General features: G+C 39.6%; 4 protein-coding genes across 4 annotated transcripts; 3 read left to right on the top strand and 1 right to left on the bottom strand.

Moving 5' to 3' along the window:
• Positions 1-2,985: 2,985 nt before the first annotated feature.
• LOC144705118 (copper transport protein ATX1-like) lies at positions 2,986-4,465 on the top strand. The gene is made up of 3 exons (XM_078577655.1): positions 2,986-3,144; positions 4,026-4,101; positions 4,177-4,465. The coding sequence occupies exons 1-3, from the start codon at positions 3,136-3,138 to the stop codon at positions 4,326-4,328; spliced, it is 237 nt and encodes a 78-aa protein (XP_078433781.1). The 5' UTR covers positions 2,986-3,135; the 3' UTR covers positions 4,329-4,465.
• Positions 4,466-6,297: 1,832 nt separating this feature from the next.
• On the top strand, positions 6,298-8,678 carry LOC144705117 (histidine-containing phosphotransfer protein 2-like). Its single transcript, XM_078577654.1, has 6 exons — positions 6,298-6,557; positions 6,664-6,794; positions 6,914-6,982; positions 7,943-8,014; positions 8,248-8,320; positions 8,422-8,678. The coding sequence occupies exons 1-6, from the start codon at positions 6,498-6,500 to the stop codon at positions 8,455-8,457; spliced, it is 441 nt and encodes a 146-aa protein (XP_078433780.1). The 5' UTR covers positions 6,298-6,497; the 3' UTR covers positions 8,458-8,678.
• Positions 7,840-11,896, bottom strand: LOC144705116 (WD repeat-containing protein ATCSA-1-like). Its single transcript, XM_078577653.1, has 10 exons — positions 11,612-11,896; positions 11,273-11,533; positions 11,012-11,171; positions 10,609-10,784; positions 10,261-10,486; positions 9,641-9,795; positions 9,470-9,559; positions 9,307-9,378; positions 8,744-8,836; positions 7,840-7,990 (listed from the first exon to the last, which is right to left on the bottom strand). The coding sequence occupies exons 1-9, from the start codon at positions 11,759-11,761 to the stop codon at positions 8,774-8,776; spliced, it is 1,353 nt and encodes a 450-aa protein (XP_078433779.1). The 5' UTR covers positions 11,762-11,896; the 3' UTR covers positions 7,840-7,990; positions 8,744-8,773.
• Positions 11,897-14,586: 2,690 nt separating this feature from the next.
• Positions 14,587-19,216, top strand: LOC144705343 (IQ calmodulin-binding motif family protein). Its single transcript, XM_078577958.1, has 9 exons — positions 14,587-14,923; positions 15,001-15,115; positions 15,207-15,272; positions 16,153-16,241; positions 16,498-16,585; positions 17,244-17,390; positions 17,471-17,563; positions 18,039-18,140; positions 18,628-19,216. Exons 1-9 carry the CDS (start codon positions 14,790-14,792, stop codon positions 19,066-19,068), a joined length of 1,275 nt encoding a protein of 424 aa, XP_078434084.1. The 5' UTR covers positions 14,587-14,789; the 3' UTR covers positions 19,069-19,216.
• Positions 19,217-26,316: the final 7,100 nt, after the last annotated feature.

Here is a 26,316-nt window from a genome sequence, read left to right as displayed (position 1 = left end):
TCACCAAAACCCTCTTCTGCTCGGTGTCCGTTTTCCCTTATCACTGTATTTTTCAGGACTTGCGGACGGGCAAGAGGATTGGTTTGGGACGTGAGACCGGCCGGGGTATCTACGAGCTCATTCCCGATCTTCCTCCCACTGGCTTTCGTTGTCTTCTCTCCCGGTCGGAGCCTTCTCTTCAATGGCATCGTCGTTTGGGCCACCCCGGCATTACCAAACTTTGACAGGCCCTCCCTTGGATAACCTTATCCCCTTTTGATTGCGAGTCTTGCCAGTTGGGCAAGCACTTTCGCTCTACATACTCTCGTCTTGACTCTATTCCGAGCACGAAACCTTTTGATCTTGTACACTGTGATGTATGGGGACCTTCTCGTGTCTCCTCTATCTCAAATTTTTGCTATTACATCGTCTTTGTCGATGACTTCTCTCGTCTCTCTTGGGTTTACCTTCTTCATGACCGCACCGATGTTCTCTCCTCGGTTCGTCAGTTCCTCCAAGAGATCTCCACCCAATACACTTCCACCCCCAAAATTCTCCGCACGGACAATGCCTTGGAGTTCGTTCAAACGACACTCCAAGATCTTTGCTCCTCCCTTGGCATCATCCACCAGACCGTGTGCCCCAATGCTTCCCAGTAGAATGGTGTCGCCGAGCGGAAATACCGTCATCTACTGGACATGACCCGCACTGCACTCGTTGAGATGGGCATTCCACACTACCTTTGGTCGGACGCCCTACTCACCTCTACCTATCTCCTTAACCGTTTACCCTCCTCTCCTCTGGGTGGTGAAGTTCCCCTTCGTCGCCTTCACCCTGATCGCGATCTTTTCGCGCTACCTCCTCGGATATTTGGGTGTGTGGCATTTATCCACGACCACACCCCCAATTTATCCAAATTGGCTCCTCTCTCTCTCAAAGGAGTTTTCGTTGGCTACTCTCGCACCCAGAAAGGTTATCGTGTATACCTTCCTGATCAGCAAAAATATCTTGTATCAGCCGACCTCACCTTCTTTGAGTCCACTCGCTACTTCTCCTCGACTCCATCTCTGCCCACTTCTCCACCTACTCTGTCTCCACTAACGCCACCTTCTACATTCCCTCCACCCGATCCTCCTCCATTAGTGCCCACCCTTCCGCTCCTCGTGGACTCTCCCCTTGAGACCGCTTCCTCCTCCGCTACTCCTCTTCGGTTGGGATCTTCCGCTCCATCTGTACTTGCCCCGGCTCCGGACTCCGTCTAGCCACCAGGCGGGTCCTCGCCTTCGTACGCAAGTTCGGCACCCCTTGCATCGGCATCGACTAACCTCCATCTCCCAGTGGCTCTTCGGAAAGGTACTCGCTCTTGTACCCTTCACCCTATTTCCCACTACGTCACCTATGACCGCCTCCACCCCGCCTATCATGCCTTCTACCTATCCCTCACCTCCGAGTCGATACCACGGTCCCATGTGGAGGCCCTGAGCATTCCCCACTGGAAGGCGGCTATGGATCAGGAGTATGCGGCCCTCAGTGAGGGATATTCGTATCGCGAGAACTCTGCGAAATGAGAGAGAAAAAGAGTTGGGAAGGGATGTGAAAAAAATTGTGAGAGATTTACAGAGAGAGAGGAGAGAGATGATAAATTAGATAAACATGTGAGTGAATATCTCTATCCAAGTGGCATTCTTGTAGTTACTCGGATAGTCTCTCTCTCCTCCTCTAGGGTTTCTCTCTCTCTACATATAGGGAGGAACCCCCTCTCTTGTGATATCGATCAATGAAGAATTTCCACAAAACATAAAGGAAACAACGGAGATAGATAAGGGAGATTATGGCCTCCCCCTTCCCAGTTTTTGCTCCTCACATTTGCCTTTTGTGCTTATGGTCTCCCCCCTTCCCCATTGAAGATCCCCCTCCCCCTTTCCTTCTCTTTCACCATTCCCACACACCCCCCTCTCTCCCTCTCCTTCTCTTTCACCATTTCCCACACCCCCTCTCCCCCCTTCCTTCTCTTTCACTATTCTCCACCCCCTTCCCTTCTCTTCTTCTTCTCTTTTTCTTTCCTACTCCTTTTCTTCTTCATTTGTTTTCTCCTCTTCTTATTTTATTTTTCGTTTATTTTCTTCTACTTCTGTGATTGTTATTTTCATCTTCATTTCTTCTTCTCCACTTATTCTTTTATTAATTTTTTCATCTTCCTTTATTCTTCTCTTCTTCTTTCATTAATATTTTCATCTTCCTTTCTTATTCTTCTCTCATTAATATTTTCATCTTCCTTTCTTATTCTTCTCTTATTAACCTTTTCATCTTCCTTTCTTCTTCTTCTTCTTCTTCTTCTTCTTCTTCTTCTTTTGTTAATATTTTCATCTTCCTTTCTTATTCTTCTCTTATTAATCTTTTCATCTTCCTTTCTTCTTTTCTTATTAACCTTTTCATCGTCCTTTCTTCTTCTATTCTTCTTCTCTTATTAACGTTTTCATCTTCCTTTCTTCTTCTTTTATTTTTGGTCTTTTTAATTAATCTTTTCATCTTCCTTTCTTCTATTCTTGGTTGCATTTTTAATTAATCTTTCCATCTTCCTTTCTTCCTATTTTCGTATTCTTCTCTGCTTTTCTTATTCACTATGGTTTTATTTTCTTCTTCTTTTGTCCTTCTTATCATCTTCCTTTTTTTTGTTCAGTTTTTATTTTTTTTTACTATTTTCTTCTTCTTCTCTTCTTTTTTCTTCTTTTTGTATTAATTTCTCCTCTTTGTTTTACTTTTTTTCTTTGACTTTGACATTGACTAGTCAGCATGATTGGACCGGGTTGGATTGGGGGAGGATCAAAACCAGATCAAAATTTAGATAAGGTTTAGGTATGTGCTAAAAACCAGGACCCAACAGGGACCCGACAATTCCTAACCACGACAATTGTGTGATCAAATATAAATTCCACCTTAAATGAAAAGAAATATCCCTTTTATCTCATGTTTACAGATTTATTTATTTAAGTAGGCAAGTAGGCCCTCTAATCGAAGATACTATAAAGTCAATAAACATATTATATTAATTTTCCGACCGACCGGCCGAGACTTCATAGATCGAGGCTACCGTGAGAAGTCGGACGACCGCCAGCGATCAGTACCAGATCAATCTTTCCCTATTTCTCGACGACGATGGCCGAGGTAATCTCATTATCCGAGCAGTTTCTCGTTTCATCGATTGACGAATTTCTCGATAACGAGGTGATGATTTGTTCCAAGTTTTGCTCCGATTGCTCGATTCTTGAAAAAATTGCGAATCGTTAGTTATTGATCCTTGGGTTGTTCGTCTTTAACTCCTCTTCCATTAATGGATCTTAATTGATTCGAATCCGAACCTTATTTCATCAAGATACTGCGGGTCGTCTGAAGATTCGCAATTTGTATTATTTTCTTGCTTTCGGAAATTTTCTGGGATCCTGGCGTTGGATATTGGGTGAAAGAGACATTCTTGTTCGTCTGCCTTTTCACCATTGGAGAAAACCAATGGAAATTTTTGTGGATCCCGTATCAAGGCGATCTCTGACAACTGCGATCCGCCCCTTTTTCTTGGAATTCAACCCAAGATAGTACAGCAATTTAATTGAAATCAGAGATCTCGGATTAGGGTTTAAAATTCGATATTGCAACCAATTAAAATCAGCATTTTCTACCGATCGATCTTAAACCGACAACTTATATGATTCAGAAAAAAGAATCGAGAACAGAATCTCTGAGCAGTCCAAGAATCTATTCTCAATTTCCATTTTTTCTGTGGGCAGTCAGTGGTGCTCAGTTTCAAGATGACCCCATTTTCTTTGAATTCACCCCTGGGTAATCCCATTGAGATCAGGAAATTCCTTCGATCTCCAGCTCCAGAAATCTCAATTTAGGTTTTGAAACATGATATTTCTACCGAGTTACATGATTATTTACAGCACATCGATCTTAACCCGACAACTGCTATGATTCAGAAAAGAGAATCGAGACCAGAATCTCTGCACAATCCAAGATCTGTTCTAAATTTCCATTTTTTCTGTGGGCAGACTGTGGTGCTCAGGGTGAAGATGTCCTGCCAAGGCTGCGTCGGGGCAGTGAAGAGGGTCCTGGAAAAGATGGAAGGTCGGTCTAAAATAAGAAAAATAAATTATTCCTTCAAAATTTTTCTTAATATATCAAGAATCTGTTCTTCCGTAGGCGTGGAATCTTTCGACATCAATTTAGATGAACAGAAGGTGATCGTCAAGGGAAGTGTAAAATCAGAGGAAGTTCTTAAAACGGTGTCCAAGTCGGGGAAGAACACAGAACTATGGACTGAAGAAGGCGCGAAAGAGAAGACGGCTGCCTGAAGAACTTGAAATTTGGATGAACAGTTTTAAGTCGGATGTTTCAATAATTTCCCATCTCGTTTCTTTTTTATATACATTTTCTTGTCTTTGAGTGGATTTCAGAAAGCCTAATTATATGTTGCATTTGTCGTTTTTTATTTCTTGATATTTTATATTATAGTGATACAAATCATCGTCCGAGAATTTTTATTTAGTAGATGTTAATAGTTAATCTTCTACGAATGAAATTTATACATTAATTATTGGGGGATGGAGAGATAGATAGAGAGAGAGTGTGAGAGAGAGAGAAGAAGAAAGGAAGATCCTAAGAGATAACGTGGAGAGAGAATGGGAGATAGAGAGAGAAAGAATGAGACAGAGATTTATGGAAAAAGAGACAGAGAGGAAGATTCTATGAAAGAGTGAGGGAGATAGAGAGAGATTTATGGAAAGAGGGACAAAGCGAGGAAGGTTCTAAGAAAGAGAGAGAGGGAGATAGAGAGAGAAAGAATGAGAGAGAGAAATTTGGACAGAGACAAAGAGAGGAAGACTCTAAGAAAGAGAGAGCGTGAGAGGGGGAGGAGAGAGAAACAGAGACATAGAAGATGATAAAGATAGAAGGGAGGGGGAGAGAGAGGGAGGAGAGAGAAACAGAGACTTAGAAGATGATAGAGATAGAAGGGAGGGGGAGAGAGAGGGAGGAGAGAGAAACAGAGACTTAGAAGATGATAGAGATAGAAGGGGAGAGAGAGGGAGGAGAGAGAAACAGAGACTTAGAAGATGATAGAGATAGAAGGGAGGGGGAGGGAGGGAGGAGAGAGAAACAGAGACTTAGAAGATGATAGAGATAGAAGGGGGAGAGAGAGGGAGGAGAGAGAAACAGAGACATAGAAGATGATTGAGATAGAAGGGAAGGGAGAGAGAAACAGAGACATAGAAGATGATAGAGATAGAAGGGAAGGGAGAGAGAGGGAGGAGAGAGAAACAGAGACATAGAAGATGATAGAGATAGAAGGGGAGAGAGAGAGGGAGGAGAGAGAAACAGTGACATAGGAGATGATAGGGAGATAGAGAGGGAAACGGAGAGAGACAGAGAGACAAGTGGAAAGAGAGAAAAAGGGAGGGAGAGAGAGGGAGGTGAGAGAAACAGAGAAAGAGAAGATGATAGAGAGATAGAGAGGGAAACGGAGAGAGATAGAGAGACAAGTGGATAGAAAGAACAGGGTAGGGAGAGAGAGAGGAGAGAGTAACAGAAAAAGAGAAGATGATTCTCATGATAGAGAGATAGAGAGGGAAACGGAGAGAGATAGAGAGACAAGTGGATAGAGAGAAAAGGTGAGGAGAGAGAAGTAGGGAAAGAGAAGATGATAGAGAGGGAAACGGAGAGAGATAGAGAGACTGGATAAAGAGAAAAGGGTAGGGAGAGAGAGAAACGGAGAGAGCCAGAGAGATAGAGAGGGAAACGGAGAGAGATGAAAAGACAAGTGCATAGAGAGGGAGTGACAGAGACAGAGAGAGGAAGACAAATATGTGGACAAATAGGAGAGAGAGGGGAGCGAGAGACAGATATATAGAAAGAGAACTTGTGGACAAAGCCGAGAGAGAGAGATGAGAGTTAAATGGAGAGAGAAAGATTCCTCTTTCGATGGGATCAGACGATTTTTCAAAGAAATATAGCTTGCAATCACGATCCATGGACCCAACTGATAGATCGTCTGCAACAAACAATATACAAGTGATCAATCGCTTAAATATCCGATAAATTCCACCAAATTAATCTCAATATAACGATCGAGATCGCACAAAAAGTAACAATCTGAAAAGGGTCCGGTGAAAATCGCCTAGACAGCAATTTGGTGAAAGGACGTCTGCCATGGATTTTCTGCAGAGCATGGAATTTATTGCAAATCGCTGGAATTTATTGCGGGTTTCTCTCTCTAGATATATGCCGAGAGCCGCGTGTCTGGGCAATCGGACTGGTTATTGGAGGAGGTGAAAGAGGAAATTGCGATAAATGGGTGCTTCTTCTTCGAGCCTTCTCTCCCACCAGTCTCTTTCACGCCTTCTCTGCGCGCCTGCCACACCCTTTACTTCTTCAGGGCGTTGTCTCCCTCCCTCTCTCTCTATAAATTCCCTTCGTTTTTCTTCTCGAAGATCGCCGCTAGTTTCCTTCGTTCTTCCGTTCCAATCATGGCTGCCGCTGCCATCAGAGATCAGCTCAACGGGCTCGTCAACTCCATGTTCGCCGAGGTGAATTTCTGATCCTTTTCGCGGTTTTTCTTTCTCCAATTCGACGCGGGTTTGGAATCTGTGTCCTTGATCGTTTGAATGAACTTTCCTTCTTATTTGATTGAAGGGTTTGTTGGATGATCAGTTCAACCAGCTGCAGATGCTTCAGGATGAAACTAATCCTGGGTTTGTGGCGGAGGTTATCACGCTCTTCTGTGAGGATGCAGAGAGGCTAATCAAAGAGCTGAGCACGCTTTTGTATAGCCGAAACCCTTTCAATCCTGTTTCAAGTCTTGCGTTTAGCGTTTGGAATGGCCGTGATTGATCAGAAACGCCCAGCGTATGAGACTGTTCTATTGAATTTTACTCTGCTGCAGGGATCAACTTGTGGTAGATTATTTCAAGGTTGACGCTTATGTTCATCAACTCAAGGGCAGTAGTGCGAGGTATTTTTCCGGAATCCGACTATTAAATCATGGAAACACATGGCGGTCCACAGCTTTAAGAAATTATTGTAAAAAGATAGCGGAAAGAATTCTATTTTTGAGGTTTTGGCCCCAAATTGTTTTTTTTCAAACCTTTAGCTGGGCCGTTGTTCTATGTAGTTCTTTGCAGCTCTATGTAGTCCTTTCAACTTTTACTTCTGTGAGTTACAGATTGGGGTTTGTTTCAATTTTTTTTAATTTTCATTCACTTTGTTCCTCAGATCAATTTATCAGTTTTCATTCACATTGAAGAGGAATTTGTATAAAAATAGCGGAAATAATTCTGTCTGTTTCTTTTTAATGTTTCCCGCGAACCCCCCAAGTTGCACAGTAGAGTTTGTTTCAGAAATTTAAAATTTTCGTTACACAATAATTCTACAATCTACTTCTTTCCTTTTCATGGACCCATATGAATGTCACACGATACATCTTACAGCTTGTTTCGTTAATTAGAAAAAAAAATCACATTGATTGTTATCTATTTTTTTTCTTTTCATGTTTTCAACATTAGCGGCGCATGTTATTCAGTAGATTTCATTTCATAGCTTCTATTTTTTTCACTTCGATTGAAGTCTACCTCTTTCTTTTTCTCGTTCCACGTTGGTGTATACAGTTTGTTTCATAGTTTTTAAACTTAGTTTTTTAAAATAGTTTTAATTTTTTTCAATTACATTAAATATATTTAATCTTTTTAGTTACTAGGATGCGGGCGTTTATCTTGTGATAAATCTCTTTCAAGTGATAACGGTGCCATGAAAGTATTCATGTTTCTTTTAAGCAACAGTGTTTCAAGATTTTTGTATAGTTTTCCAACTACCTAGAGCAAAGTTAATATATATTTTTTTTGAAAGAAAAGCAAAGTTAATATTTATACAGGTATAAAGTATGTTTACCTTATTAATCAATTACTCTGTATTGCAGCGTGGGCGCACAGTACATCAAGCTTGCCTGCGTCAAACTTCGCCAATTCTGTGAGGCCAAGAACAAAGAAGGGTGAGGGCTTTTTTGCTGATTCCATAAACCTCTTGATTATGCGACTGACCTAAATGGAATTAAACTGTGTAATGCACAAACTTCTTACTATTCATCTGAATGTTACAAAGTCAATTCAGGTTTCTTAAGAAGTCAATTTATTTCATAAATGGAATTAGTGTTTTTTCTTCAATGTATACTCTCTCAATGATATTTTATTCAAATATAAGAGATTGATCTAGCATTTTTTTCAGGTGCGCCCATGCCCTCAACCTGATCAGACACGAGTATTATCGTCTGAAGGTCAAGTTGGAGATGATGGTTCAGGTTCGTTTGAAAATACTCCATATTTTGATGAAAAGATCGGTTTTTCTCTCACAATTCTGTTTCTCATCTTTCTTCCATGCCATTTTTTTTGCTGTCCACAGCTTGAGAGGAGGATTCAAGCTTACGAAGGGCAGTGAGTCAGAAAACATCGATGAATTGAAGCACTGATTGCACCAGATTTCAAGGGTTTCCTGACCTTGACCTGTAATATACGTATATCTGATTTCCATCAGAAGAAGTGTCCACTTAGTTCCAGGTAACCGCCTTTTTTCTCTTTTGGCAATGAGATAATTCTCAGACCAATCACCGATGGTATTAAGGTTTTTCTATAGGATATGTGGCTCTTCTTTCTGTGCAACTATCTTTCCAAAACATGCGTATATCAACAGGGTTTGGTGAGAGCTTGAGGGAGAGTATATTGACCTGAAAGAGAGAAGTGTTCTTGAAAATGGGCTAGTCACTCCAGTGATCTTGGTCTGCGTCATGCTCTTCGAGACCCCGGGCTGCCTCCTGATCCTAGAGGTCTCAATCACAAGATGAATGGTTATCTTGCATGAATATTTCTCAGTGAGAAAGAGAGGGATAGAGAAGTGATAGAGAGCATGAAAGTTGTGATGTTTGTGTCCGTGAGAGAGAGAGAGAGAGAGAGAGAGAGAGAGAGAGAGAGAGAGAGAGAGAGAGAGAGAGAGCATGAAAATTAGTCTTTAGGTGTGTTAAAATTCTCTTTAAAAAGTATTGAGTTTCTATAAAAAACAAACTTAGAAGTTTTGTGTGTAAGGGTGAGAGAAGCTTTGGAGTACTCGGTTTGAAGCTAGAAATTGCAGGAATAATTTTTGGGTGTGTCAGGGATAGAGAGGGGCGAGATAGAGAGATAGAGCGAGTGTGTTGTGTGTGAGAGAGATAGAGAGAAAGTTAAAACTAATGAATTTAGAAGCGAATAAATGAGCAGTGTTTCTCAATGAAAATATATGAGAGATGCCAAATACCTCGGCTGAATCAGTCCTGTTAGTCGGCGCCCAGACAACAATTTGGCGGTCATTGCTCCCACTGTACAGCTCCTGAAAGATGAAACTACTAATCTAATTTTCACTATCTTAAATAAAATTAAAGAGAGAGGGTGAGAAAGATGGTCTGAATTAACATGAAGACCTGATGCTGAGCGTTGAAGAAGCAACAATTGACCGATTCTAAGTGGCCACGAAACGTCCGAGAGGTAGTGCCCGACCACATATCAAACGCCTGAAAAAAAAAGGTCAACGGTGTACACAATTTGGTCTTTCCAAAACATTAAGGTCCAAGTTGAGCTGATTCATATGAAACCTTGACCGTCGTCGCGCAAGGGACGAACACGAGGGAAGAATCCTCTGCCACCGCCATTTCGAGAGGTCTACTGGTTTGAAGACGGCTTGCTTCGAAATTCACCAATGTGTTGCACCCAGACTCTATGTCCCAAAGCTTCAGCCTTGAGTCAGAACCTGCAGGAATAGGAGTTATTGTTCGGCACCCATTGAGGTCAACACCATAAACCCTCTTTGACATTGATGATGATATTGACAAATTTTTGTGTGGATGACAGATATGTTGACAAGGTTACCAACAATTGTTGACGTGGTTGTATAAAGGACGGTTCACGCCATCCGTCAATGTTAGCCATCAACTTAGTAAAGTTAAGTAATAAAAACTTCAACCTCGTCAATGAAAGCGTCAACATCAACTGGTTCAGTTGACAATGATATTAACAATGACGCCCTTTGACATTGAAGACTTGACTTTGACAACATCACACATCAGTATCCGGACAAGCCAAACCCTTTTATCAGTGGAAATATTATGGTTGCCAGGTGAGGTTTGAATAAAATTATCAGAGCAGACTTAGTAATTGAAGCAAGAAGAGAGAAAAAAAATTAACTCACCGGCCTATTAAGAGAGTTGAATCTCACCGGTGCTCAGAAGATGCATCCCGTCCTTTGTGGCCCTCAAGGCAGTAACTGCGCCATAGTGAGCTGTGGATTTATTCCGGCTGGAAGTCAACCCAGGATGAAGCCTTTGGGTTGTACCCATTCCCTTGAAAGTCCTTCCTTTCTGATAATTTGGCAATTTTTTTGTGCCCAGATGATGATTAATCTTTCCATCTGTTGAATCTGATGCCCTTGGAAAAGTCTCTCTCTGAGAAAATTATTCTTCCAAGTGTCACAGTCACAGAAAAATAGTTTTTTTTAAATAGTTGGCAGAGACAGATGGATAGATAGATATATAGATAGAGATAGATAGAGAGAGAGATATTATACTTCATTTGATGGAGCGCCAGATAGTGGTGGTCGGCTGCCAAGTTGGGAGCAAGATTGATCCAACACAAGAAAACAGCCAGCACGTCTAATATCCCAGAAACGCACAGCGCCATCGCAACCGCCTGTCATCAAAATCCAGTCGCTAGAAGAGGACCATTCCACAGCCATTATCCCATCTGCGATCAGATTTACTACTCATAAAAAAAAAATTTACAAACTAGCTAAAAAGATGGTCAAATATGAAATTTAGTCCAAGAAATTGAGAAACCAACGATACTTCACAACTCAATTCTTGGATGATCTCCTATAAGAGGAGAAATGACGGAAATATAAGAAGAAATGGGAATTAAAAACCTCCATGGATAGGTTACGAATGAACTATTCAGTTTTCGACTAATCTCACCTCGATGACCTGAAAGCGTATGAGTAAACGCGCCAGATGCAATATCACATAAACGAACTTGAACGTCCTCCGTTCCCGCGGCAATCAACATGTGGGTTGTGGCTACAGACGACATTGCAGCTCTATAAACTTTCCCAGGCATATTAAAATCCATGACCGCCTGCAGAAAAAAAGATTAAACGACGACATTGATCGCAGTAGATTCTAAAAAAAAAAGGAAAATGGACAAAACAAGCCAAAATTTTGAAATTCAAAACATACTTTGACAGCATTCGTATCCCAAACTTTGATCCGGTGATCAAAAGATCCAGTAATGAACAACCCCGTGTCTACAGGATACCATGAAACAGATGAAACGGAGAATTTATGCCCATGAGCGTGTTGCTTATCAACGACGAAGAGGCTTTTGTGCTTTCCAATCCGTCCACCTCCCTCACTCTCCGTGGAACACTGAATATCATACACGGCAGCTGATCCATCCGACGCACCGGCAAGCAAATACCTACCTTCCGTCAAGTCCACCTAAGAAATCAAACAAGAAACACCACAAAAGATTGAATCTCGAGGCGAAAAACCGAAGAATTAGGGAATTTCTAATACATTGAGAGAGTTGATGCCGCCGCGGTGGGCGCTGACGATCTCCTTCTGGTTGGAGATGTCCAAAGCGGCGATTTGACGACGGCATACTCTTCTTCGGAAGGCGATGGGGCAAATCCATCCCTGTTCTCGACCCTTGACATCTCCCAACATTATCGACGACGCATCTTAGTTGGAAATTTGGAATTCCTCCGGTGAAGATTGAAGCGCGGCGACGGTCGAGCTTCTCCTAATCTTGAAGATTGAAGATTGAAGATTGAAGATTGAATATTGGAGATTGGCGATCTAAGAACTCTACTTTAGAAGATTAGACCTATTTAAGTCTGGCCCAAATAAAAAAGCCCATCACTACTCTCCCCCAAATTATTGTTTCCAGGATATGGTATCCTGGAAAAAAACTGGGTTCCCCCAAATTAGTGTTTTCAGGATATGATACCCTGGATATAGTGCAGGAACGTAGACGGGATGATTTTTTTGTCCCGGGACGGGAAAATCGTCCCGTCCGAGGATACCAGATGAATTTCAGGACGAAAATTTGTCCCGGGGACCACCGGACGGGACGGTTTTCATCCCATTGGACGAATAATCGTCCGTCCGGAGTTCTCCAGACGATGGGCGGACGAATCTGGATGGAAAACCACTGGATTCACATCCGACGGTTGGGATGTTGCCACGTGGTCTCACGATCACAATTTGCATCAAAGTCCCTGTATTTTAAGCTATATTAATATATTAAAAATATAAAATGTATTTTTTCGATGAATTTTGGGACAAAAACTCATCCCTGGAGGACTGGACGGTACAAAAAACCGTCCCAAGATTATTGGATGGGATGGTTTTTTTGTCGGTGGACAAAAAACCGTCCCATCCTTCGTCCCTGAGTTAACATCGGACATAGGATGGGACAAAAGTTGTCCTGTCCTGTCCTTCGTACACGTTTGGGATGATCTGGAACTATAACCCTGAAAAAAAAACAAGACCAGAGTTGGATAACGATATCGGATATTGGGACGCATTTGACATTATTAACAATTATCATATATCGGGGCAGATATCAGCACTATATCAGTTATCGGATATTGGGATGTCTATCGGTACTATAGCAATTATCGGGTATTGGGATGAACATCAAAACTATACCTGTTATCAGATATTGGGTCGGATATCAAAACTATACCTGTTATCAGATATTGGGACGGATATCAAAACTCTAGCTGTGATTGGATATTGGGGCGGACATCAAAACTATAGCTGTTATTGGATATCAGGACGGATATCACCATCATTACACAGACGTTAGAAGATCCTGGATGATAAGATCAAACTTCGATATCCAGTCATCTCAAAAAGTGCAACAGATTCTATTTGTCACCTACTGAATGGCATATTAAGTGAATTCTATCTATATATTCTTCTCTGTCCTCTTATTCAGTGTTTGTATGCATTTTAGGGGCCCATAATTTCTGTCTCTATTCATCTTATTATAATATTAATAAAATATTTTAAAAATCATGTCAGATATTGGAAATGAGGGTAGCCTAAACTGGCATCTGATATTTGGATATTGGACGGGGAAGACAGTTTTTACACTTTCTTCTCTGAAACCGGCATCCGTCCCCATAAGGATGACTGAATGAGAGAATGGAACGGACTCGCAATTTGGTCAGTCATCTGTCACAGAGTCTGCAGTCTTGCTCCATTACTGAGGGCCTAGATGGAGCGGGTGGAGAACAGCTGTAAACCTAGAGTTAATCACAGGCGTCAAGCTCAAGACTGATGGCTGATGACATATCAACCTTCCAAAAATTTAAGACATGAGTTTGGATTTAGTTTTTTTGTCAAGTCATCCGAATGACGCAATAGACAGCAATAGAAAATTCAAGTCAATTATTAAACCCTCTTTAATTTTCAGTGGCGTGAAATAAAGTTTTAAAAATTCTAGTCAAGGGAGAATTTGAGAATCCAAATAGCAATGGATGTAGAAAATAGATAGAAAGCCCCACTTTAAGGAGAATACATATAGAGGGGGAGACGGATAGATAGGGATGAAGAGAAACAGAGAGATTTATATGGAGAAATAGAAAAATAATGATCTAGAGATATAATTAAATGGATATATATGGTGTGAGATTCAGAAATAGGGGGAGATGGATAGAGTTGGGATTTTCTTGTAGATAAAGAGTGACATATGAAGTTAGAGAGAGAAGAAAGATTGACGGGCAATGCTTGAGTCGAGTAGACACGGCTCTAGAGAGGGAATGAAGCTTGAGAGGATTGTTGGTGCGAAGATAATTGGAGAGAGAGATAGATAGATTGATGGACAAATATATAGATGAGGGAGAGGGAGATATAAAGAAAGAAAAAATCATAATGAACGTCGTAAGATAGAAAAAGAAATGGGGGAGAGTTTGAGCAAATATGGATGTAGAGAGATAGATAAAGAGAGTTATTTAGGGAAAGAGATGTAGAGAGACAGGAAAATACCGAGATTTGTGACATGAGGATTGCAAGGGAATACAAGTAGGAATAGAAATAAAGAAAGAGATAGGGGGAGGAAAAAAATAGATCGATAGTGGGACAAGCGTGTAGTGGAAATGGAGATATGAATCAATGAAAAGGAAAGAAGGGATGGTGGGAGAGTTCTGTAATCCAGTAGATAGGGACGTAGAGAGAAGATCGAAAGAGAGAGATATAGGGAGAGAAATAAAAATGGAATAGACAGATACAGGGTAAGGGTTAGAGATGGGGAGATGAAGATCAGTGCCAAGACGTACCTATTTTTTTCTCTCTAGAGAGAGAAAACTGGTCAGCGGAAGAAGAAAAGGAAGAATATTATTCATTTTGAACGTACACGAATAAAGTCGACTGTCCGCTGCAGCCTGAGCTGGGTTCATCCCGTCCGTCAGTTCTCGATGAAAACTGCAGCGCACGTTGCTCCGCTGGTCTAATCAATGGCGTTCAGCGCCGCCGGGAAAATTCAACAACTCCAATCTTCGCCCTGAATTCCATAAATCCTCCTGCAAGCGAGCGAAACGACATCGCAATCTCTTTCGCTGTAGAATTCTATCCATCTCTCTGACTAAAGACGGACCCTCGCGACCTCTTCGCTACTGCGATTCTCTATCTTTCTCTAGTCCAAGTTGACATCTTTGATAAGTAGCGGCGTCCTCGCGGCGGTGGGATGGTCGTGATTGGGGAGGATAACGGCGGTGCTGCCCCGGAGAACGCGTACGCCGTCAAGCTCCAGAAAACATACAGGGGATATCGCATCCGCCGTAGACTAGCGGACACCGCCGTCCTCGCTGAAGAACTCTGGTCTTTCTCTCTCGACCCATCTCTCTATCTTTCTCGATCTCTCTCTCGATGTGGATTTTTACTTAGAATTTTGATAGGTGGCAAGCGATCGAGTTCGCGCGGCAGAGCAGGAATACCATCTCTTTTTTCAATTATCCGCAGCAGGAGACGGTGCAGTCGCGGTGGAATCGGGTCTCCTCTAACGCTGCCAAGGTATATCTTTGATTCCCATTTCCCCAGCTTGGTTTTTTTCTTCTTTTTGTGGGCGAGTGGATGTTTAGATTCTGGCTCGCCCCTCTCGCAGATTGGAAAGGGGACTTTTGGGGTCGACAAGGCAGTTAACCTCGCATTCCAGCATTGGCTTGAGGCTGTAAATATCCTCCTCTTCTTCTTCTTAGTTCACTTCCGCCTTTTTCTTCTAGCTTCTTCTTCTTCTTCTAATTTTCCTATACCCTCTTCTTCTTTCTCATCTTTTAGCTTCTTCTTCTGAATTCTCCTACCTTCTTCCTCTTCTTTTGGCTCCTTCATCTTCTTCCAAATTCTCCTACATTCTTCTTCTTCCTGAAGATGCTTCTTCCTTGTTCTTCTTCTCTAGATTTTTGTACCCTTGTACTCTTCTTCATCTAGATACTTATACCCTCATTTTCTTCGTATTTTTCTTGATTCTCTTGCCCATATCTTCTTCTTCTTTTTCTTGATTACTGTACTTATATCTTCTTCTTCTTTTTCTACTAGTTTCTCCTATCGACTTCTTCCTGTTCTTATTCTTCTTGTTGTTGTTTTTCTATAATCTCCTATCAACTGAGAGCTCTCCTACCTTCTTTTAGCATCTTCTTCTTCCTCGAGATTTTTTTACCCACTTCTAGCGTCTTCTTCTTCTACTACTTCTTGCTTTTCATATTTTCTTCTAGCATCTACTTCTTCCTATTCTTGTTCCTTAAGATTCTTCTACATTATTCTCATGTTTTCTTCTACTAATCATCGCTTCTCCTACCTTCTTTTATCCTATTTAACTTCCTACTCTTCTTCCGAAAGATTCTTATTTTTCTTCTTTCTCCTCCTGTTCTAATTCTCCTACCTTATTCCAGAATTTTCTTCCTCAATATCAACCTAAATTCCTCTTATTTTGTAATCTTGTATCCTCCCCTTCTAGTTTCTTCTTCTTCCTCCTCAAGATTATTCTACGCTCTTCTTCTTTTTCTTCTTCTGCATGTTCTTTGTGTGATCGAGAGCTGATCGATTTTATGCAGATCGACGCGAGGCATCGGTACGGCCACAACCTACAAAAGTACTACGAGCGATGGTGCGACAGCACCGACGGGGAGCCCTTCTTCTTCTGGTTGGACATTCCTCAAAATTATTCATATCACCTAATGTGTAATTAGACTTGCATTGTTTCTGTTCATCGATTGAGCTGTTTTTCAGTGCAAGGTGATATTACCATTGTAATTTTCTCTTGGGAGTTTCTTCCAGTATTATTTGTTCCTTCTTCCGTTTTGCAAATTCAAATAATAAAATCGATGATGGCGGAACCCAAAAGTTTGAACCGGCAAGTTTTCACTCTCCTCACCGTCGTCTCTTCTTCTTTCTCCCAGGCTGGACGCAGGGGAAGGCAGAGACGTGGATCTACCAGAGTGCCCTCGAACAAAACTTCGTGAACAGTGCATTGCCTATCTCGGCCCAGTGAGTCATTCTTGCCGATATCTATGGTTCTGCTCACGTCAACCATCACGTCATCGTCATCGATTCTTGTTGACGATGACCGTGGCGATGACAGTAACTACTATAGTAGTGCATGATAGTGAGGGATGGCTTTTCGTCCCCTCCCACGTCCCATTCTTTTGAGGATCATCCCAAACTGTCTCATCCAAAACTGTCCCATCCAGAAACAGTACTGTCCAAAAACCTTCCAGCTGGGAAACAAACACACCCCTGCCCAATTCCATTCGACATGTCAAATGGAAAACAATAGGTGTTCCAATTCATAAAAGCTTTTAATTTCATAAAAGTCAAAAAATGAAAATTTAGTACAATAGTCATGCATTCCGTCCAATGCTTGCAGACGGGACAGTTTTTTTGTCCCAAAATGAAAAAAAACCGTCCCGTCCTTCATCTGGTGTAATTTCCATCTCATCCTGTGTTCGAGGCCCTAGATGGGATGAGGGGATAGCAGTTGGCAGTTGACGCAAGCTGTCATGTACAATGTTCGAAACAATGAGGTTGTTTGTGAACCTCTATGTTGCTGTTTAACCACTCTCAACATTATCATCATCATCGTTGTCATCGCCATCTGGACTTGTCAAACCCTAATCGATCATACTCTTTGACCTGAAATACTCAGAAAGAGCGGGTGCAGTTTGAGTATGTCCCCAAGGATGGGAAGCTCGTTCACAAGCTCACTGGCGCACCGTTGCACACCAACCCCGAGCAAAAGTCAGGGAAATGGATCTTTGTAATGAGCACATCCAGACAGCTTTATGCTGGCCAGGTATGCAGGGGTAGATATCAAAGGAGATGATCATGGATTGTATCTTGATCGTTTTTAGTTTCAATGGTTTTCTCATGCAGAAGAAGAAGGGGCACTTCCAACATTCCAGCTTCCTAGCTGGTGGCGCCACGTTGGCGGCCGGCAGACTAGTAGCTGATAAGGGAATCGTCAAGGTCAGTCAGCCCTCGGTTTTTTCTTATTTTTTATTTTGAATATTCATTTTTATATATTTTCTTATATTCATTATTATTATTTTTTATTTTTCCATTTCAAATGTTTTTTTCAAAATTTTGACTTGTCATTTCTTTGTTTGTTTTTTATTTTGTTATTGGTTTTATTTTTATTTTGTTATTCTTAGTTTCAAATTTTATTTTATTGTTATGTTTATTTCCAAATGTTTATTTTCTATTTTTTATTCTTTATTATTTTATCTGTTATTTATTTTCAAAGTTATATTAATTAACTGTATTCTTATTTATAATTTTATTTTATATCTAATATTTTATTCTTTACTTGTAAAAATATGTTTATTATTTTTTAGTTGGATATTTATCATTTTAGTTAATCTAGTTTTATTTTGCTCGGCCTACTTTGAGGCCTTGTCGACAATTCAATGACAAGTTGCTTTAATTTTAATGTGGAGAACAGGCAATCTGGCCATATAGTGGGCACTACAGGCCTACGCGGGAAAACCTCGGCACTTTCATGGCCTTCCTCGACGAGAACCAAATCCACATCAGAGAAGAACAGGCAAGCAAGCAACTATTTCATCATCATCATCCCTAGGTTTAAATGCCAATTTCATCATCGCCATGCAAATTCTCGTCAACCTCATCATCATCCATCATCCCTAGGTTTAAATGCCAATTTCATCATCATCATCCAAAATTTCGTCAACCTCATCATCATCCATCATCCCAACGTTTAAATGCCAATTTCATCATCATCATTCATCATCCCTAGGGTTATATACCAATCTTGTCATCGTCATCCTAAACCCTAAAAAGTTCGATGAACGGTTGAAAGTGACGTTGATGATCACCATTGGTTGACGTTGAGGCTGCAAGACGATAATTTTACACACTTTGGCCATCAACGTCAAAGTCACATGTCATCTGAGGGAAATTAGCAGATAGAGAGGACGAGAATCGATGACGACTCAGTCTCACAATCGTCATCCCGTAAAGGACGGGGGGGGGGGGAGATAATGAGTGATTATCGTCGGTTTATCATGCAGATTTATTCGAACGACGTCGAGGATTACGAAGGGGAGATAGCGGTGACAGAGGTGGAGGAGACTCAAACAGTGAAGGTGGCGGAGACTCCAGCAGTGGTGGCGGCGCCGGCGGCCCGGCCGCGGTTGAATCTGCCGGAGGGCAGCGGCGGCGCGGCGGCGCTGCGGGTGGATTATCGGCGGACGTTCTCAGGGGGGGTGCTGGCGGGCGGCGTGCGGACGCCGAGAACGGCGACTGTGCCGAAGAGCGCGGTGCTGAAGAGAATGAACTCAAGGAAGACGGGCCTGGAGACGGCGTTCCAGCTCGGCCACCAGCTCTGCTTCAAGTGGAGCACCGGCGCTGGCCCCCGGATTGGCTGCATCGCCGACTACCCTTCCGAGGTGAGGGAGCAGGCACTCGAGATCGCCCATCTCTCCCCCCAAACTGTCTTTGCCGCCGCTTGAAAGTCTCCTTGAAACTTGACTTGCACAAGCAAGTTATCTCTCTAAAATGGATGACGGTCGGCTCTCTAAACCTTTTCCTTCGGTTATGGAGGTTGGCTGATAAGTTTGTAAGCTTTGATTATTGATTGACTTCTGAGCCGTCCTTTGATGATTGATGTTGGAGGTGGTGTTGAATCCTATGGAAAATTGTTATCTTCCTTAAACCGAGTACTCAACCGAATATTACTGAAAGTTACCTGGACTTGACTTGCTGAAAGCAAGTCATCTCTCCAAAATGGATGATGGCTGGCTCTCTTGACCTTTTCCTTCGGTTATGGAGGCTGGATGATAAGTTTGTAAGCTTTGATTATAGATGACTTTTGAGCCGTCTCTTGATGATTGAAGTTGGAGATGTGTGATAGGATATGGTGTTGAATCCAATGGAAAATTGTTATCTTCTTGAAACCGAGTACTCAACCGAATATAAAATTAAGCACTCTTTAAATCATTTATGTCGGCTAGTTTGAAGTGTTTAACCAAGTATAAAATCAAGTGCTCCTTAAATTATAGATTTTCATAGATAATATAGTCCAGTAATTATGTCAAATCTTTCCTCTAAATATTTCCTAAACATGTTTCTCTGGGAACAATATAACGTAGATATCAAATATTTTGGAAGATAAATGAAATATTTTTACAGATAAAGAAACGTAAATTTATAATTTTAAAAAATACACCTCTAATTTCACCTATAGACTCTTATCTCCATGTTTTTTCAAATTCTCTTTGGTCTCTTCTGTGCTGCAAAACTCAGTGCTGCAGTATGGTACATATGAAAAGTGACAAGAAAAATAGCCTAGTAGGTATGTTCTAACACTTTGCTCATGGAGATCAACCAAATGCCTTGCACAACTTCCAGAGAACAAAGAAGAACATAAGAAACATGACTCATAAGCTTTGTTAAAGGAAGAATGTTTTCCCTCACTTTGTTCTTCATGTTGTCATGTCCAAAACTCATATTTTATCCACATCTGTTCCGTAAAAGAAAACAATGTGCCAGAATCTAAGCCATTCACAAGTTTTTTCACCTGGAGATTGTTTGTACCTAACACTTCATCATTGCGTTTGTTTTTAAAGATAGAAGAGAGAATGTCATTTAGTCTTTCTTTTTAAAATATATTTCCGCACTATGCATAATGGATTGCACATTAGGTTAATGTGTTAAGGTACAATTATGGTTCTGTCCCTATGAAATAAGAACACATTAGGACTATAAGCATTGTACTTTCAAGCAGCTTACCTTGCCTTCCATGTCCTAGATCCATAGAGGGAGCCCCAAGCTTACTAGAGCCATTCCCTTGCCATCAGAGAAGATCCACGGAGCTAAGTGACCTTATTCCGTTGTCATGGCACCTACAGGTATGCTCGTGCATCCATAAAAAAATTCACAAAACTTCAGAGTTGAAAGAGGGCTTCTTACATCTCCTCATGAACGCAACTTTAAAGAAAATCCCATAAAGTATGGGAAAAATCTTCACTAGTATTCTTCATTATTTCTCAAAAAATATATAATCACTTGTCTTGAACGAATAATTTCACTCTATAAAAGAATTCAAAAGCATGAAAATTTAGTTAAATAATGAAATATTATTTTTGTGTCACAAAATTTTCATCAGAAGCCAATGGTTTGGTCCATTGATCATGTGGTCAAAATTCACTTTTGTTCACATCTGTTGAGCATCTTAACTTAATGGAGCCTAATATGTACCCAAGAAATCTTGAGAATCCATCAAGACTATAGAGATGAGAGTAAACAAAGCCCACACACTGATTGGAGAAAAACAACCTTCTTGAATGGAATGATAAATGTTCACAATAGAGGTCTGATAATAGCATAATAAATATCTATAAGTATTTCAAAAATGCTATTATCTGTTACAATAATCTCATAAATATTCCTCTAAGCTCATCATTTTTGCACTTTGGTTTTTTATGGTATACTTCCATGAAAAGATGAACTTCTCTACATGATTCTTGAATTATTGTTTTAGAGAAAGCCTCAAATCAACAAGGAAAACCTCTTTGGAGTACAGAAGAGAAGCAGTCAAAGGAAATCAATTGAATGAAGTTAAACGTGCTTGGAGATGAAGAAGAAAATCCCTAAAAAGAGGAAAGAGAAGAGATACTCCTCAAACTATAAATCTCTCTATATTGCTAGCTCCATCTCTCTCCAATTCTAAATATATCTCAATATTTCTCTATATCTATTATCTAGTTTATTTCTCTTTTAGCATGCCTCTAATTCTAAATTCCCCTACATCGCTCTCTTTAAAAGAAGGATATTTTTCCCGCTGTTTTTCTGCCCCCAGGCTGGCTCACACTCTCTCTCTGACGGCTGTTCTTTTAGGGTTGGGCGGTCATTCTTTGCTCTCCATCTCCTCTTTTCCTCTGCTTTTTTCTTTCCCAATCTGTCTTCTTCTTTGCTCTCCATCTCCTCTTTTCCTCTGCTTTTTTCTCTCCCGATCTGTCTTCTTCTTTGCTCTCCATCTCCCCTTTTCCTCTGCTCTTTCTCATCCGATCTGTCATTCTTTTTCTCTCTCTGCTATTCTCTCTTTCCTGAGATTTTCTCTCTTCTCGGCTTCACTCGCCTCCTCGCCTGGCTTCATTTTGCTTCCTCTCTCTCCGTTCTCCTTTTCCCTCTCTCTTTGTTTTCTGATTTTTCCTCATTCCTCTCTCCATCTCTCTCTTTCTCTACAGTCTCGCCCAGTTCTCTCTTTCTCTCTTCCTCTCTACAAATTTCGTCCAGCTCTTCCCCTTTTCTTCCAGTTCTCTCATTCTCTTTTTATCTCCCGATCTATTTTTCTCCCCCTTCTTAATCTGTTTTTCTCTCTCGCCCCTGCACTTTCTTCTCTGCAATTTGATCTCTGATCTGGTCGTATCTCCTCTCTTATTGTTTTTGTGCTCTTTCGACTCCATCGATCTTCTGTTATTCTTCGCCTTCACATCTGAAACACTATTATTATAATTTCTCGTCTCTTCTCTGAAAGCTCTCTTCTCGCCTCTTCTAATTACTCTTATTTTCTGTAGTATTGCTTCTCTCACTTATAGTTCTTATTATTATTACTCTGCTTCTTCTGAAATCTCTTTTATCTACTATATTCCAATCTCTTCTTCTCCCTATGGTTGTGGAATCTAGTGGCTTCTATTCGTCCTCAGCAGGTTGGTGAACGATACCCCCATCCCTCGTTGTTTAACTGTGGACTCCCGTCGCTTATCAAATCTGTAATGTCATGGAACTTCTTTCTTTTGACTATTGAGTATTTTCTTTGAAGGATTGACTTTGAATGGATAGTGATTAATTGAAGTACAATGTTCATCTCTCATCGTTTGTAAACTTGTCTCTCAATCCCTATTCTCAACTTACACCACTTTCTCTCTCGTTTGCCTCTTCTCTCTTCTAATTCATCTATCTCCCCACATTAGTTGATATTACCACACCCTGAAATCCCTGAGGATCGACCTAGAAACCTATACAAACAATACCCCTCACAAGAACAACAGGTTTCTAGATACAAATAACAAATTTGTGGGTTCAAGCACACAACGACATTGGGCCTATCAAGGTCCAAAACAGCAATTACAAAAGGAGAAAAGAGAACAAAGTTTACCAAAGGGACTAACCAGCAAGAAGATAAACACTTTGTGTCACCTCCTCACATAAACCTCTTTCCACAATGCTATGTTATCCCCAACTCTTTTACAAATCTTCAATTAACTAAGCTTGAACCCTCCAAGGTTACTCATTATATGCTCTTAAGAATTCCTTCCTGAACTCCATCAGAATTCCCCTATCAGGATGAGGCAGACGCCATCTTTATAGAGTTCCTTGGAAGCTTCTAGAGATGTCCCTCTCTAGAATATTTACACAAACGTCTTGAACATGTAGAAAGATCCACAAGCTTCTAGAAGGATCCTTTAGCTTATAGAATAGTCTGGAGGACTCTATAGGATTCAAGAAGCATCTAGAAGCCTGTAGAAGAATCTTGAAAATTCTAGAAGCATCTAGAATATTCTAGAAGAGACAACTTGTTCACAAATCTCGACCTTTGGCTTTGTCATCACAGATTCAAAAGGGCTAAATCCCTTTGCTCAAATAATAACCAAGTGTTTATTGAACTTTGCTGTTGGAATAATCTTGGTTAACATGTCAACAGGTTTATCCTAGATACTGATATTATTTACCATAATCTCACCTTGTGCCACAATATCTCTAACAACGTGATACCGAACATCCATATGCTTAGTCCTTCCATGGTGCATAGGCTCTTTTGTCAAATGTATAGCACTTTGACAATCACAATGCATGATAGTTTCCTCTTGGCATGAGTGAAGTTCACCAAACAAACACTTTTCATCAAAGAATGAACATACCAAAATCTGTGTTTGTGTTTGGTTCATTCATGTTCATTGGCAAACTGTTTGTGAATGTCACACATTCTGATAAATCTCTATTATCTGTGGTTAAAACTGAAATCTCACTTAGCTATTCAGATATGATGTAGATACTGTTCATAAATAAAAGTGTCACCCTGAAATTAATTTGTTTATGTTAATAATTGAATAAAATTGAAATAATATTAATATTGAGCTAGACTGTGACTTTAGCTTCCTTTCTAGGAAATAATCACTAGGTGTAAAAAAGTATTTAGATAGTGCTCAGGAATATAACTATGGGAAGCTGTAAAAATTTTCCGTTAAAATTATTGGTTTAAATCAGCAACAGAAAAATTAGAATTTGACTATAGCTATCTATCCAGGAAATAATCACTAGGTGTGAAATAGTTTTTATATAGTGCTTAGGACTATAACTATGGGCAGCTGTAAAAATTTTGCATTCAAATTATTAGTTTGAATCAGCAACACAAAAATTAGAATTTGACTATAGCTATCTTTCCAGGGAAATAATCACTAGGTGTGAAATAATACTTAGATAGCGCTTAGGACTATAACTATGGGCAGCTGTAAAAATTTTGCATTCAAATTATTAGTTTGAATCAGCAACACAAAAATTAGAATTTGACTATAGCTATCTTTCCAGGGAAATAATCACTAGGTGTGAAATAATACTTAGATAGCGCTTAGGACTATAACTATGGGCAGCTGTAAAAATTTTCCGTTCAAATTATTGGTTTAAATCAGCCACACAAAAATTAGAATTTGACTATAGCTATCTTTCCAGGAATATAATCACTAGGTGTGAAATAGTATTTAGATAGTGCTTAGGAATATAACTATGGGCAGCTGTAAAAAGTTTGTGTTAAAATTATTGGGTTAAATCAGCAGTACAAGAATTATAATTTGACTATAGCTATTTTTTCAGGGAAATAATCACTAGGTGTGAAATAGTATTTAGATAGTGCTTAGGAATATAACTATGGGAAGCTGTAAAAATTTTGCATTCAAATTATTGGTTTGAATCAGCAACAGAAAAATTAGAATTTGACTATAGCTATCTTTCCAGGGAAAAAATCACTAGGTGTGAAATAGTTTTTATATAGTGCTTAGGAATATAACAATGGGCAGCTGTAAAAATTTTGCGTTAAAATTATTGGTATAAATCAGCAATACAAGAATTAGAATTTGACTATAGCTATCTTTTCAGTGAAATAATCACTAGGTGTGAAATAGTTGTTAGATAGTGCTTAGGACTATAACTATGGGCAGCTGTAAAAATTTTGTGTTAAAATTATTGGTTTGAATCAGCAACACATATATTAGAATTTGACTATAGCTATCTTTCCAGGAATATAATCACTAGGTGTGAAATAGTATTTAGATAGTGCTTAGGAATATAACTATGGGCAGCTGTAAAAAGTTTGCGTTAAAATTATTGGGTTAAATCAGCAACACAAGAATTAGAATTTGACTGGAGCTAGCTTTCCAGGGAAATAATCACTAGGTCTGAAATAATATTTAGGTAGTGCTTAGGAATATAACTATGGGCAGCTGTAAAAATTTTGCGTTAAAATGATTGGTTTAAATCAGCAATACAAGAATTAGAATTTGACTATAGCTATCTTTATAGGGAAATAATCAATAGGTGTGAAATAGTATATAGATAGTGTGAGAAATATACAAAAATGTCAGTTTTATAAGATTTGCTTCGAAATTAATTGTTGGAATATGTAATAAAATAATAATTTGACCTTAGATATCTTTCCTATTAGTAATTACTAGTTGTGAAATAGTATTTAGATATTTTTTTGGATCGAAAGAAATGGTCAGCTGCAAAAGATTTCTTTTAGAACTAATGGTTTGAGTAGTAGTACAAGAGTTAGAATTTGACTTTAGCTGTCTTTCCTGGAAATGATGACTAGGTGTGAATTAGTATTTATATAGTGTTTAGGAATATAAGAAATGGTCAGCTGCAAAAAAATTTCTTTAGAATTAAAGGTTTGAGTCAGTAATACAAGAATTAGAATTTGACTTTAGCTGTCTTTCCGGGAAATAATCGCCAAGTGTAAAATTGTATTTAGATAATGTTTTGGAATATATGAAATGGATAGCTATAAATTATTTGCTTTAGAATTAATGGTTGAAGTAAGTAATACAAGAGTGAGAATATGACTTTATCTGTCTTTCATAGAAATAATCACTCAATGTGAAATCGGATTTAAATAGTGCTTAGGAAAATAAGAAATGTTCAGATGTAAACGATTTTCTTTAAAATTAAGGGTTTGAGTTAGTAATAGAGGAGTTAGAATTTGAGTCTAGCTACATTTTCTGGAAATAATCTCTCGGTGTGAAATAATATTGTTGTAGTGCTTTGGAATATAAGAACTGGTCTGCTGTAAAAGATTTTCTTTACAATTAATTGTTTGAATCATTAATAATATAACTATAATATGATTCAGTTATCTTTTATTTAATATTTGCATGACAAATAATTTCATATTTTATGAATTTATTTATTTATTGCATTTGAGAATAGATGTTTATGTTATCCATATTAATATAATTTATAGATTTTGTGTTTAAAATTTATAACATCTCATGCATAAAGAATACTGTTGCGAAGGTCTCAACATTTTCAGATCTTTTTCTGCACATTGAACATTGGAGCATCTTGGTTTTGAGAATGCTCTTTCTTAAAATTAGACACTTGAAGAAAATTGGCTTTTGCTTTCCATGTCCTGTGCTCTATAAGAAGCACAAACATATTCAGAGGATAACTCCCAAGAACAACAGAATTATTTATAGTTATCTGGA

Source organism: Wolffia australiana, chromosome 7 (genome assembly GCF_029677425.1).
Source record: "Wolffia australiana isolate 7733 chromosome 7, ASM2967742v1".
Taxonomy (NCBI): Eukaryota; Viridiplantae; Streptophyta; class Magnoliopsida; order Alismatales; family Araceae; genus Wolffia; species Wolffia australiana.
Note: the sequence above shows the minus strand (reverse complement) of the source record. Positions and strands in the feature narration are given on the sequence as shown.